Raw genomic sequence first — 15,483 nt, 5'->3', positions numbered from 1 at the left:
TGGAGAAACCCTGGATAAAACTTAAATTCCTACCTCCAATGTCCCCAAGGTTTTGACCTCCAGAATTGAGTTATGTGCTAATGTTGAAGTACCAGAATAATTCCACGGAAACTGTGGAAGCACAGTTGGATTGGGATGGAGGCAAAAGGACAGGTATTATCTTCTCATTTGCGTTTTGTTTTTATTGTCAAAGGTTGTTCACCGGCTTCTTTGCTTTTAGATTGGTACATACCAGAAGAAAGAGAGCAAAGTCATTTCTGAGGAAAACGTCTCGCAGGTACCTGTGTTGCAGGTATCAATAAAAGCAGAGCATTTGAAAACACAGTGTAAAAATTCCAGATTAATTATTCTTACCCATATGGAAAATCAGGAATGTCTTGAGCTGCTGTCACCTTTGATTATTTACAAGCATCACTGTTTCTGGAAAAGGTCTGTACATACTGAGAACTGTGTGTAACTTGGAGTCCTGCTGGATTTTCTCAGAAATCAAGTGTCCTTTTAATTTGTGGTTGCTAACAACTCCAAAGAATTCCTTGGGCAGACCTTTGTTTTTAAGTTCGGCGTTGTGTATCCGAGATTTGAAAGAAAAAGTCATAACATCAACAAACTATATGGAATGACTTTATTGTATTGCGACAGTGACTCTACCACTGAAGTGGGCTTGGCTAAATGCATGTTATCATGAAATGGGCTTTGTCAGTGATCCACCAGTACCTGAGTGTACTCACTTGGAAGCTCTTCGGTGATGTGAGGGTACGAGGGGTTTAAGAGGTGTATTTTGCCTTTTTTTTAATGAAGAGAGGTTAAGATCAGAGATGCCCATCAGTCTGCTTCAAAGCCCATAACGTAAACAGCTTGTAAGGCCTTGGATTTTTTTATTACTAAGGTTGGAACAGTATGAGCACCCTAAATGGATGGGGTCAAGCTCTTACAGAACCAGGATTTTTAGTTTTTCAGTTGCCATTGCTGGGGTCTTGAAGCTGCAGTACATCTCTCCCTGCCAATCTCCCTCTCCCCCAGTTTTCTCATGAAGCTTTTCCTCCTGGATCAGGGAATTGCATGTAGGACAATGTATTTTATTGAACTTGCCTTTTGCCAAGGGTGTGTTTATGGGACGTTACTATTTTGGAACAATTAATTAATAGTTAATATAACTATTAGTTAGTTAAGCATTTTGATTGAGTTACATTTAAGCCAATTCTTTTCTTTTTATTTAGTCTGTATTTTAATGGCATTGTAAGAAAAAAGTGTCTTGCCTAATGTCGAGTCGTTGACCAATCGAATTGCATCTGGAATGCAACATCTTACTTTTGAAATAAGAAACGGTTAGGCTATCTTCTTAATATGTTTTGAGGGGATTTGGTCTGGTCCATAACTGTTCCTGTCCTGAAGAGACCTTTGGTCAGTACATATTTTTCAACAGTTGTCCCAGTTTATTTGGTAACATCCTGCTAACACTCACTCTATCCCTGTCCCAGCGTCTTTCTGACAAACAAACAGCTAACCAGTGAGATAGCTACGTACAAGTTAGGTGAGTGGTTATGGAGGATGGGTGAGGGCATGGCTTGCTACAGAGGTGGCAAGTGGGGGATGAAAGGGCTGGGAAGAGGCATGGGGTGGTGACTAGAGAGCCCAACAACTTCTTTACAAAAACAGGGATAACATCCCATTGAACTGAGCATTCCCATCTTGGCGTTTACCTGCCCCATAGCTGTTTTAGGATCAGCAAGTCCCACTGGATTCTAGCCAAAGATCATGCATTGAAGCAGTAAGGCCATCCGAAGCAGGAACAGGAGTAGGCCATTTGGCTCCTAGAGCCTACTCTGCCGTTCCACAGGATCATGGCTGATCCAGCATTCTTCATGTCCACCTTCCTGCCTTTCCCCTTGATTCTCCAACTGACCAACAATCTATCTATCTCCCCCTTAAATATAAAGGAAGGACTTAGCCTCCACAGCTGTTTGTTATCAAGATTTCCAAAGACTCTCAACCCTCTGAGGGAAGAAATTCCTCCTTATTTCAGTCTTAAATTGTTGCTTTAAATACCCCACTTTGGTATATCCCCAAACCATCTGGGTGGATCATGAGAGAGATTAGGAGAGACGACGACCCGAGGGCACAGCCTTAGAGTAAAGGGAAGACCTTTTAGAACAGAGATAAGGAGAAACTTCTTCAGCCAGACAGTGGTGAATCTATGGAATTCACTGCCACAGAAGGCTGTGGAGGCCAGTTCACTGAGTATATTTTAAGACAAAGGTAAATATCAAGGGTTACAGGGAGAAAGCAGGAGAATGGAGTTGAGAAACTTATCAGCCTTGATTGAATGGCACAACAGACTCGATGGGCTGAATGGCCTAATTTCTGCTCCTGTGTCTTATGGTCTTATGATTTTTTTTTTAAACCGCACACTGAATGTGATTATCAATTGAATGACAGCATTTGCAAAGTGATTCGGACATTGATCCAGTCACATCAGTGAAGCAACCACCCAAAACATGACGAGTGCAAAATCATTACGTGTGTTCGCAGATGGTGCTCCTACTATTCGCAATTTGTCACTTACTGTTTTACTATCACTTTGGTAAAAGGCAAGTAAAAATGCAGTTACCACCATTTTGTTTGGCCATTAGGTGGGTAGTGATCAGTCAACAGCATCATTGGAAGTTGGGAGTTTTCTGTAATAATATAAGTTGCCTGTTTACATTGCTGTTTGTTGCTAAGTGCACCTCACCACAATAATGTGCTGGTGGAGCAATAACATGTAACTATTGGAGCATGTGTTGGGCCATTAACATTGTGAAGATTATATTAGGCCAGTAAAATAAGACTTTGAAACATGCTGAGGGTGTAAAGATTAAACGTACAGAACTTCTGTTTCTTTGCTACTCGATCAATGAATTTATTGCCTTTGTTGTGGGTCTGGCTTCGTTGTTTGTGATAAATATAACAGCCAAACAAAAATGTTCTGAATTCCTGAATAAAATCTTTTTGGGATGAAAGAAGTGTGAGCGCCTGGGAAGGGCATATGTAAGTCTGAGGGCACAGGTCAGTATTGAACAGTGTCACGAGAACTCTGGTGGTACCATGGTAAAGCCCCCATCTCGAGGCCAGAGGGTCCATGTTCAAGTCCCACTTGTCCCAGATGTGACGGGTCAGTTTTTGAAAAAAACGTGTAGCACAGTGTCATGTTGCTGAACAACAGAAATGTTTGAGTCGGTCTTCCTTTGTACGTTGCTAACATAGAATGTCTGCACTTTGAAAGTGTGGCTGGGTGTTTGGGGATTAAATTCAGTCGTGCGCACCACAGCCTAACATTAACAAGAAAAACACATTTGGATGGCGCAATTTCATTGTTATGAAATACGGAAGTCTTGTGGTGCAGTGGGCAGTATCCCTGTCTCTGAGCCAGGAGCTTTGGGTTCAAATCCCAGCACCAGATGACCAGAGGAGATACATTTATAATGAGGTTGACAGGTTTTGAGTATCAACATTCTTCCACGTACATCAATGACGGGCAGTAAGAGACATCTGGTCAGTCATGTGAAGACACTGGAGCTCCTATCACCATTTGCCATAGCTACAGGCATGAAAAGTGTGTTCTGTCAGATCAAGTCCTTTTCTTTGGAGCTGCGGGATGAAATGACTCCACGGAGGCCAGTATCCCGTCACCATTTCACCTTTTTCTTCGACGTGCAAAGTCCTCGACACTGATTCAGCTTCCTCAGAGCTAGCTCTCAGTTTATATCTGTCAGCCAGGGTTCCCTGATTGAACCAGATTAACAGCCCCAATCAGGGAACTCATATTCTATGAGGTCCACCTGACTAACCTCATTACAGTCACTATGGGTCGTGAGGGAGGTTGGATTGGCTCAGGTGGTTGGATGATCATCTGATCGGGATAGCACACAGTGAGGTGGTTTTGGAACCCACCTTGTTGCCCTACGCCTTAATCTTGGTGCTGTGGGGCAGATATACCTTTGGCCAGAGAACTGGAGAAAGCTATTGTGAAAGGTTGTCCTTTGTAAACTAATTCCTGCTTACATTTTCCAAAGTCCTAGCCTCCTGAGTTTCTGCGATGCATTAACTTCTCCAAAATGAACTTTGCATCAAATTTTCAACAAGCCAAGTTCAATAAGAGAATAGGCAGAGTTGGTCAAAGTGGCGAGTTTGAACAGTCTGAGCGATCCTTCCTGACTGAGCTGAGAAGCTATCGTGTAACCTGGAGATTTTACAGTGTGGCAACAGTTGCTAATTTCAGACGTCATAGAATTTTCCTGCAAATCAATAAAGCAGTGGAAAAGGAAACTCACTTGCTGCTAATAAAAAAAAAAATCCAAACCACCCCAGGGCAAGCGCTGATTGTTTTTTTTTTAGCAAGATGTTGGCAAGGTGCCAAGTCCTATTTAGAAATCCAGATTTGTTTGTCTCTCTTTCATTGTGAACATAAAAGGTCTTTGGAGCTCCGTCAGAAAGTTGCAGCTTCACGTCTCACATGAGAACTCTTTCTTGGCTGATATTTCAACACGGGACTCGGATGTGTAATCTTTTGGGAGGACACAAGTCAAGCTAATCCCCCCAGTTTGCTTGTTTAGATGCCATGAAGTTGCTTTCTGTCCTTGTACATAACATCCACAACCAAAAATACTCATTAACTGGTGGTAGCGTATTGCTGGAACAGAACACCTTTTGACCTACAAAGCAGCAATCATTGAATTTGAGCAGTAATTCAACACACAAAGTGCCTGAAAAATGAATACATTTTCCTTCCATTCCATAACTCTTTTACTGCTCCCTCAAAAATTGTAAGTTTCCCCAAGAATAGATTAGCCCTTCCATTCTGGCAGTCTTTCAACACAGTAGTCACATTTCCAAACAAGATTGAAGAGGAGGGTCTAATGCTGTTCATACAGCACCCCTATGCTCGCTAAGCTATATTGTGGTATCTGGTCTGACAATGCTACAGTTTAAAAATTCTCATCCTCGATTTTAAAATCACCTCTTCTTCCTATCTTCTCCTGCAATCCTGTGAGATCTCTGTGCTCCTCAAAAGGTTGACCTGATACATATCCTAAATTTTCATCTTGTATTATGAGCAGCAGTCTTTCAGTTCCCTAGACCCTGAACTTTGGAATTCCCTCCCTCCAATACTCTCTCTCTCTCCTATCTCTCCCCTCCTTCAAGATGTTTCTCAAAGTCTAGCTCTTTGAACTGACTTTTGGTCATCTCCTTATGTGGCTTAAGGTTTGTTTCACAGCACTCCTGTGAAGTGCATTGGGGCATTTAATCATGACACAGATATAAATACAAGTTATCGTCTTGAATATAGCCTGTCGCAGCAATGCGAGTCCTTTTTATTGATAAAGGAAAATGAGTCCAATTTTGTGCAGATTGAAGCAGAACAGATAAATCAGTGTGTACGAAATGTTGATGTTCTTTAGTTAGAGGTATGTTCACAGCCTTTGGTGAATATGTTCAGTGATTGCCCGTTGTAAAAATAATAATTACTGTCCATCAAGTCAGGTTTCACTGTGGGATCTGATTTGCTCATGTTATCATTACAAATATCAGTATAGCCTGTTCTTGTCCCAAAACTGGTGCTGGTATGTGATGAGGAGAAACCTCTTTTTGCACCACCACCTTTGCAGCCACGTGTTAATTCTCCTGGTCTGTCCACTGCTCTGCATGTATCTCAAATACTAATCCAGATGTTAATACCCTCAATGTCCTGCTTCTCAATTTTTTTCATCAGGACCTCCTTTCTGAATCCTATGCGTATTGATTGTTACAATGTGAGCCAGGACAATTGGTTTTAACCAACACCCACAAATAAACATGCATGTACACCCCACGCACCCAGGAGAGTCAGTATGTTCTGTTCAGTTCGCTGTGTACTGAGACTCTGCCCCATTGTATACCTTGACTTCACAACTCACCTGAAAGATGATACCTACAATGTTGTAGCTTTTCCCCAGCACACACCAATGTTTAAGCACAAATTATTTACTCATGTTTCTGAAGTTGGACTGAACCTTTGGCTTCACAGACAGAGCATTACTCCTGAGCGAAATCTGACCAACTTGTTGTATCATTCATCCTTTTATATTCCATCGACAGTCAATTGCATTAATAGCCCAACAGTACTGAGTACTGAAAAGTTTAATTTATGTTCTCCATCTCATTTGTCTATCTTAGAACAAGTGCACCCTACAGTTTGAAGTAATTATATACCATAGTGTGTTTTTTTCATTTCTAAGTTTGAACATGAACATATTTGTTGAATTTCCAAATGTGGTTAAATCTTTTTCTTCCCTGCATGGTGTAAATTCCTAATTTGTGTATGCAATTGAAAGTCAGCCCAAAGTAACTTTTAAAAATAACCTCTCTCATTCTTTCCATCTCATACTTCAATCTCTCCCTTTTACTATTCACTCTCTAGTCACCTCTGTGATCTGTCTTGGTTCTGTCTTCACTGTCTCTTTTCTCTTGCTCACGCACTTTTCTAATCATTTGTTTCTTCTATCTGTCTCTATCCCTCCTTTTTACCATTAACACATTCTCTTCCCTACTTCATCCCTCTTCTCCCATTCCTCCAACCATTTCATACTATCCCTTCTGCTCTGTTTCTCTATCATTCATTTCTCCTCTTTCTTTCCCTCTTTCCTTTTATATCCTTTATCCTACATTCTTTTTTTTCTCTTGTTGTCTCTATTTTCCTGACTTATTTTGCTCATTGTCAACTGCTCTCTTTCTCTCTCTCTAACTTTCCCTGTTCACTTCACCTGTAGGAAAGCTGGCCTGATCCTGTCCAAGTTGGAGGAGCTGAGCAGCTGGTGCAGGAGTCTACTGCGAGAGCCCAAGATCATTCTGCGGCGGATTTCCTTGAAGTACCTCTCGTGTCAGTATAGTGAAATGAAGCGTTCAGGAATAAACTGGCAAGACCTGAGCACGGAGGTGAAGAAGATCTGTGACGAGCAGTTCCTGACAGTGCTGTACAATGACTATGGGGAGCACAAGGAGTTCTAACTAAGGAATGCCCTTTTGTGCCCACCCACCACACCCCACCCCCCACCTTTGCCAGCTGTGTCATGCGCCATCCACACAGCCTCCTGGGTAAAATGTTGCTTGGCTCCCTGCAGTTGTTTTGTGGAGATCGTTAAACCCCAGGCTCACTTTTGGTCTGGCTATAAAACTCTGAATCTGTTTGATGTGTCAGCCAAACATGCAGATTGTTTGATTTTTAACTTCTTCACTGGAAGGTTTGGAAGGAAGAATGAGACAGCGATAATAATGTTTGTATAACATGTATTCCCAGTACTGAAGTTGTTCTATCATTGGTGTAGGTTGCAACACACTTTGATATCGTTGTACTGTTCCGTTCATTTGACTATTGTCTTAGATTAGCAGTGTTGTATTTTAACACGCAGTGGTCCTTTCTCAAATCCAAAGCTGCCCAGTCAGCGATATGAAGTTGGGTTTTTGGTTGGCTTTAGAAAGGTGGAGATGACACGGTATTGGGCTAATGAGACAGGGCTTGGTATGGCATCCAGTGTTCCATTGTAGAGGAAGTTATCAGAGCCTAGTTCCTGATCTGTCAAGAGGTTTAAATATGGCATCTGATACTTTTCCCATAGTAAGAGGAAATATAGCTCCCCATATTTGGTTTTGAATTGATGTCCCGTACCGTAAGGGAGAGAAGTAAATTGAAACACTTGATCCTTTGTTGGTCACCTTACATTCTAGGAAATATTCAAGCAGCTCACTGAGAAGTCAAACTGTCTGATCCAGTGAGTGGCAATTCTAGTAGCCTTCCGCACCCTCTTCCCCCAGCCCCACATATATACACACACGCACACACAAATGTGCACACATGTGCGCAAATAAACATGCAGACACCACCACGCCCATCTATATCTTGGACCACAAATATAACCTTCGATCTCTTCCACCCTCTGCAGCCCATTTTCTGAAACACTCTCTGTCCTCCCCTCCAACAAGAAATGTGAGAACCTGATGGAGCTGCTCTGACACTAAGATTGAGACAATCTGGTCAGCTGCCTGACTTCCTCCAGTCCACTGGGCCAAACATGCTCTTTAACAATACCCCCACTCAAGTGTCTCCCTGGCCTAGCCTGAACTTGCCCTCTTCCCACTGAATAGCTGACTGCACAACTTCTCTCTCAGCAGCCAGCCCCTCCGACTCCACACAAGCTGATACTGGTAAATGCTCTGTCTCCTCCCCCAAATCTACTGTTACCATGCCCCTCCCCCATCTCCTTTCTTGACTCCCTTCATCCTTCCAAAATATTGTACCATCTTCAATCTCCTTTTCTGTTCCAAAGTCCTTGAATGTGTTGTTAGCTCCCAAAACTTTCACCTCAGCTCAGTGTTTCAGTTAGATTACACTGCGCTTTCTTTTTCTCCCCCAAAAGACACAAATTATGACTGTGGCCATCGTAAACTATTCCTCCTCAGCCTTTTTTGAAGTTTCTGCAGCCTTTCACATAACTTGATCACACCATCTTCTTCCAACACTTGTCCTCCAGCCTCCAGCTTGGTGGAACAGCCTCCTGCCATCCTTAACCAATCTAGGCTTCTGTTCTTCTGATGCAGTTAGCTCTGGGGACCCGTGGGTTTCATCTGTCTCCTATTTCAAGCTGCCTTTGGGAGACCTCATCTCAAAAACACACACTGCAGCACCTCACAAATACCTCACTCTCAATTCCATCATGTCGCCAATGTTCGAAATGAGACCAACAGAAATGTTCTGCAACTAATTGTTGGGAAGATCCGAGCCATTGGAGTCAACCTTAGCATCAGTTAAAACCCTCATCCAATGGCTTTGTTATGGATGATTCCAAGGTGCTGTCAGCAAGTCTTCCATCATCCACTGTCTAGAAGCCATCCGAAACACTGCCCTTTCTATAGCACCCTACATTTCCCATTCCCACTGATACACACACAGCAGCCTTAAAGAGTTGAGTCCTTGCTTTCCAATTCTTCCAATCCACCCTTGTTTTACCCCACTCTACCCCATCCTATCCAGTCCAACAATCCTCTGATATCATTCAGCCTGTTCTGTCGACCCCTTTGGCGACTGTGTCTTCACCTGATGAGGACCTAAAATTTTCAGTTCTCAAATGTTGGAGAGCACTCCGGTGTTGTACCAGGGGTTGGAAAAGGCACTGTGACAATGCACGTAATTTTTACATGTGCGCACCCTCAAATGGTTCAGTTAATACTTCAGAATTTCTCAATCCAATGGAAAGAAGAGATTACTCAGTATCAAGAGGGCAAGGAGCATGGGGTACAAGGAGCAGGAGTAGGCAATTCACCACCTTGAGCTTATTCCATTATTTAATATGATCATGGCCAATTTCATCTCAGCCTCAACTCCGCTTCCCTGCTTGCTATCTATAACCCTTCAGCTCATTTAGGATCACAAAGGGACTTAACCACGTGTAGATGAAAGTTACTGTCCACTAATCTGTTTAACTGGATTTATTCCTTTCGATTCACCACCTCTGAAGACGCAGCAGTGAGTAAATTGGATGAGCTGTTTATATATTACACGGATTGGACCATTCAGGAGAAACAGATTTATTTTGTACGGTATAAGTGAGATGTACTACAATGCTATCATTCAGGGAAATTGCACAGAGTTATCGTGTCACTTGGTCACTTCTCCTGGAAGAGGGTGAACATGGTACTGACTGGGCTATCCTGTAGAAATGGGATCACTGGAGTAGAAGTGACTTAACTCGATCACCAGGCAGGTCGCTCAAGTCAGAAGATTTCCTGGTAAAATTAACCTGAAATACCACCCCTTTCTCCCTGGGACAAGTGAGATAGAGTGGGGCCACTGTAAGCGGTACAGGGTCAGACAAATGGTAAGAAGGGCCGGCTCCATTCTCTTCGACTCCGTGGCAATTGTTTTAGAAGCTGTTAAGCAATGTTGTCCTCATCCCTCCCATCTCTTCAACCATACCCTCCCTGAAGCCCTCCATGCCAACGCAATACTATCTTTCCCCATGTCCTGTCTGTAGCCATTCACCAGTATCCACCATGGGCAGACCTCATGGGAATGAAAAAAAATTAAACTTCTAATACTCTAATTTTGCTGACCCTCCTGCATAATAAATATCTGCCATCATAGAATCCATTCACAAAGCCTTAAAACCTCCTGAAGGGATTGGAAGAGATTATTCCTAATAAAAATAAAGTTCTATCTGGTTATCAAAGACAGATAATTCTTTAATACTTGAACTGTCAGTCAGTCTATGAACTCAGAAAGCCCTGCTGAGACAATTGTAGGTTATGAAACTCAATTAGAATAAATCCCCTGGTATCTGGCACATATAGGGAATGTGGGGCAGGGGAAGTTGCTGGTTACATGAATGTGCCAATTGCAGGACCAGTCAGAAATACCATCAATGAGGTTTGATCAAAAAGAGAGAGAGAGTGAGAGAGAGAGAAGTGGGGAAAACAAGTAAATTATCTATTCCCAGAGTAATGAAACTTATGTTCATTGATTGTTTTGCATGCAAATTCTGGATAGCGGGACAGTAGGGATTTCACTTTATAAAGTAGCTATTTGGTAATGTCAATAGAAAACTTTGCCGAAACAACCCGATCAAATGCCATTATGTTTTTGTTTGTGACCTGAACAGATGGCCAGTCAATCAAAACAGTTAGCAGAAAGTGAGGACTGCAGATGCTGGAGAACAGTCCTGCAGAGATTATTTTAACTCTCAGTGACATCTGTAGCCTGTCTTATTTTTAAACTTTAAAGAGCAGAGGAGTTAAAGTGCTCCGGATTGTGACACTTAAACTTTCAAGAGCATTTATCTCCAACTCCATCAACTTGTGGCTCCCACACCACGATTAAGGCCCATGCAACAATTAAAATGGGATCTGTTTGGATGAAGGCACAAATATCAAATGGCTTTCTGAGTTTGGTTTCCATTTGTGCAACTCACGACACTCAACCCCCGCCCCCCCCGCCACCGACAAAGAGTGGGACTTGTTAGAAATGAGGGCCATGGGTGCCACTGGGCGTAGTGATCTTAAAGAAGTGCAGCATCTTCAAAACTCTTTGAAGTTTTGAAGCAAAAATCCAACACACAGTGCAAGCTCCATTTTCAACTCCCATGTTCAGTACCTCATTTGACACTGTCAGTTTGATACTAGCATCCTCTCCAAAACCTGCAGTGATCCATTGGGTGGTGTTCCACATCCTGCTCATGTGTAATTGCAAACATATCTGCACTGATTACTCATATTGAAACAATTCTCCAAACATTCTTCAGCATGCAGATTAGATTAGATTAGTGGATTCCTCACTCCCATTAAGTCTATTTACAGATAGATAGGTGCATGATCTACAATTAAGTGTTTTAATATTTATTCAGAATAGGCTTTTTTATATAAGATTGCCAATTTTTGAGATTATTGAGGGTATGGTTACTCCAAGGTATCATGTGGTAGCATTTTGTTAAAACACGTTAACAGACTGCTAACAATTTATTAAGCATCAGAAAACAAACCAGTAAAAGCTGGTAGTCTGGCTGTTTCTACGAGAAGACTGCATTCCTCAAACCAAAGCTAGCCACAGTACTGAAAATGTCAGCAGGCAGAATAGAGGGCAGGAGACCTTCCACTTGTGTAAAACTGAAATCTATTGCACTTTGTTCATTAAATCATTTGTTTCTATAAAAGTCACTGTTAGCCACATTATAACCTTGCTCAGACAGTCCAGTGCTTTAATCACCCTTTTCCCATATTCTAGTGTAAACCACACTGAAACGTGCTCTGTGAAGCAGCAACACTTTGTTCGAGCTTTGTTAGTTTACAGGTGCGAAAGCCCAAGTAAGTGTTCCTGCCTACTGTGCTTTCTGGCATTAAGAATGTGACAATGTCCATGCTGCTCTTATACTTCTTTGCAGGTACATAACCAGTCACCCTAGTTTCTGCCACCTGCATCACTGTCCCATTTACAATGTCAGTCTGTGGTGAGGTTTGAAGTAATATTGGATATCTAACTGCTGTACCTCTTCATATAAACATGCCATTGTCTAGTTTTCCTAAATATATCGATGATTGCAATGGACTTCCCATTTGGCTGGACTTATCTTATTTGCTTCTGACCCCCGCCCTTATTTACCTAATCCATGGTTCTCCCTTCACAGCATCCTCCTTTTCCGTCCAGACCCATTTTAACCCCCTCTTCTCTGTTCTCCTGTCTCCCATCCAAAGAGTTAGCCTGCTACTGGCAGCCACCGCTTGGCTTTGGCCTCCTTATGTGCGTGTGTGTCTTTGATTGATCCCTGGTTTCCTTTGGCACCTGTCCACAAGTCTGTAACCACTTTCTTGATCAGCAGAACTACTGCCCGCTCCTTGGCTATTGTTGCTTAAGATCTGCGTTACACAGATCAGATGCTAATTTATGAGTGAGACCGCTGCCCCCAATCAGGAAAGCTAAACAAGAGGCCAGTGATTGAATTCCAGGGTGAACCATGGACTTCTCCTAAAGCTTTGATGTTTACAGCCCATGTGTATTTTAACTTGAAGATTAACGCTATGAGTTTAACATTAATAAGACAATCCTGCCAAACATCACTCAGAGAAACAACATTGGCCAGCATCCTTTGACCATCTGTGTTGGGAGTCAAACAGAAGGTGTTGTCCAAGGAAAATTGGTCTGCATGAGGCACCCTTTTCCATGTATTACATTTTGAATTGTTTCTTAGAAAAATTCCAAGGAATAGTTTCTTCAGCGTTCCTGTTTAAAATAAGGAGCTCCACATCTAAAGCTCCATGCATTTTCCTCCTCATAAATGAAATACAGTGGAAACACAAGAGTGTTGCATCACCTCTGCTGGTGAGCACAGTGTGCAGAGCTAAGTCAAACCTTTTTACTGTAATTTCTTCTGTTAAAGCAAGTCCTGTTTTAAAGTAACAACTAGTATTTTAACAACAGGACCCCCTTCGGATCTCTCAACCTGCTTGTGTAACCTTTGCATTATTCAAATAGTTAGATATTCTCTGAACTGCATTAGCCCACAGGACAAGCAGGTACAGAATAGAGTTTGTATACCATACCTGTGACCCATGTTGTCCACATGCTACTTCTAATGGTTTCAGAAGCTTCTTACTCTGCCAATTCCAAACAAAATCTGTGTTTGCATCTCCTCATAAGAAAAACTAGCAAGTTTAAAATAACTGAGCACACACAACAGGTAACCTCAATATATTTAACCCTCAGACTGAAACGAGTCAAAGGGTTTTTCCCCTAACACGGTATTTTTGTTAAGGCAAAGCAATTCTGCAGCGAACATTTTATTTAGTTATTAAGGACTGGTTGTTATTGGTAAGAATGTTAACTATTTAAAGCTGATGTCAATGCACACACAGGCATGCATCAATAAAGCAGTTGGAGGTCTCCTAGTCTTCAAATCCTTGGGTATAATATTTGCACTGCACTAGAGCAAGCTGCAGACCGAATGCTTTCGTCGATCAGGTGAGTTGTGACTATCTTAAATGTGCAATGGCCGTTTTAAACTTAGGTGTGAGCAAATGTGTTTGAGATTTACACTCTGATGAAGAGTGGTTTTAAAATGAAATGTAGTTGTTTGTACTCTGAGTTTTGATAATGCAGGTATGCAGTGTTATATGTGCTGATGTTAAATGAGAGCTGTGATCTAGTAATGTGCACACATTTTGGTCATTGTTTCCCTGAATCCACTGGCTGTTAAACATAAAATATTGATTCTGAGATTGTGTGGTTCCTGATTTATCGCATGTTATGATTTAGGCTGTGCTGCAACTTGCATCAATGCTGTATTATCTCCAGTAGCGCCTCCAACTGAGAGCTCAATGACACTCAGTATTGTGACATGGTGAACTTGGAACAATTAAGGTGAAGAGACTTGAACGAGAGACTCGTGGTGAGCTGAAGCTCAGGAATACTTGTTCATTTTCTTTCTGTACTGCTGTTAATGATGAGATTTCTCATACTGTAAAGTCCACGCTACAAGAGCTGATGGCCTTTGTTGGCAGGGAGCATGAATTCATCATAAAAATGACAATTGACACTAGGTGGCACTGTGGGACCTAGATTCAAATCTGGCTCACACTGGAGAGAGGGATTCTTCTCTTTTGTGGAGGAGTTACATTTTGCAATGGGGAAGGTCTTCACCATTGATGTTCAGCTCACACAGGAGAGACTAAAGCAGTGATTACAATATGATATTACTGTTGAGAGGAGAAATGTTAACTCTGCTTCTCTCTCCATGGATGCTGCCAGACATGCTGAGTTTCTCCAAGCAATTTCTGTTTTCTTTTCAAATTTCCAGCATCTACAGTACTTACCTTTCACACAAGAAGCAGGTTATCTACTTCTTATCACATCACTCTTAATGGGTGCTATGCACAAATTAGCAGCTGAATTGTTAATTTTCAACAGTGACTACAATTCAAAAAGTGCGGAATAGGCTGTAAAATGTTTTGAGACATCCAGTCATGAACAGCACTATATCAAAGTAAGTCTTGCTTTTGATTTCTGCCAGAAGGTACTGCACAATGTGGGTGAAATCTCAGGTTAGTTATTCCACCTACCACAGACAAGATGATAAGGTACTGCGACACTAAATTGTATAAATATTCTTTCAGATCAACAACCACACTGGGGAGTTCCACTAGCCCTGACCTTCAAAATGTCTATAATGTTGGTGAGTGATATTTCCCATTGGTTATTAAAGGAAACATAGACAATTCCTCTGAGGAAGGGTCACCGGACTTAAATAGTCAGATATTCTATTAACTGCATTAGTTAACTTTGATTCCTCTTCACAGACCTGCTGAACTTTTCCAGCAACTTCTGTTTTTGTAGACAATTCCCCACTCTGTAGTAATTGTGAATTAAGTAAAATATTCGTAGCAGTGTTCATGGGGGTGTGGGGGAGGGGAGGGGGTACAAGGGCAGGATATTGTTGGGCTTGTTAAAGGTTAAAATTGCCAGTAGAAGGGGGTACCTTATTGGATCCCAGCAAGTGGCTCCTTAGCATGTTTCTGAACATCTGTCTTCAGGTGGGTCGGTGTATGTGGGGGGGGGGGAGAGGGGAGAGGGAGGTGTTGGACGTGTGTGAAGAATTCTTGTCAGGATTTCAGAACTGCAACTTTTACATTGCATGCGAGTATAGATTCAATTATACTGAACCACGAAGAGAAGATAAAGCTTTCTTGGAAATCCACCTTGATCAAAAAAGGCAGCTTGGATTACTTTGAATGTCGTATCTACATCTACAGTTTTGAGGGGACAATGTGAGGCTGTGGGGTCAATGGCTCAAAACAGCCAAAAAGGAATCAGGCCTTGGTGTTGAATTTGTTGAGAGACAAATCCACATGGAAGAGTAGCTGTGCTATTTCAAGGCACATCAGAAACATAAACAGAAGATTTTCTACATGTGGGTGTGGAAGCGATCACAT

General features: G+C 42.0%; 1 protein-coding gene across 3 annotated transcripts in view; it reads left to right on the top strand.

Annotated features, from left to right (window-relative positions):
• astn1 (astrotactin 1) overlaps positions 1 to 13,773 on the top strand; it is a 2,190,072-nt gene extending 2,176,299 nt beyond the window's left edge. For all 3 annotated transcript variants that reach the window (XM_043700015.1, XM_043700017.1, XM_043700018.1), the window contains one exon: positions 6,786 to 13,773. In XM_043700015.1, coding sequence (XP_043555950.1) covers positions 6,786 to 7,023 — 238 coding nt within the window. In that variant the 3' untranslated portion in view covers positions 7,024 to 13,773. The remainder of the gene's footprint in view (positions 1 to 6,785) is intronic.
• Positions 13,774 to 15,483: the final 1,710 nt, after the last annotated feature.

Source organism: Chiloscyllium plagiosum, chromosome 11, assembly GCF_004010195.1.
Source record: "Chiloscyllium plagiosum isolate BGI_BamShark_2017 chromosome 11, ASM401019v2, whole genome shotgun sequence".
NCBI lineage: Eukaryota > Metazoa > Chordata > Chondrichthyes > Orectolobiformes > Hemiscylliidae > Chiloscyllium > Chiloscyllium plagiosum.
The sequence above is the reverse complement of the archived record's forward strand: the minus strand, read 5'-3'. Positions and strand labels throughout refer to the sequence as shown.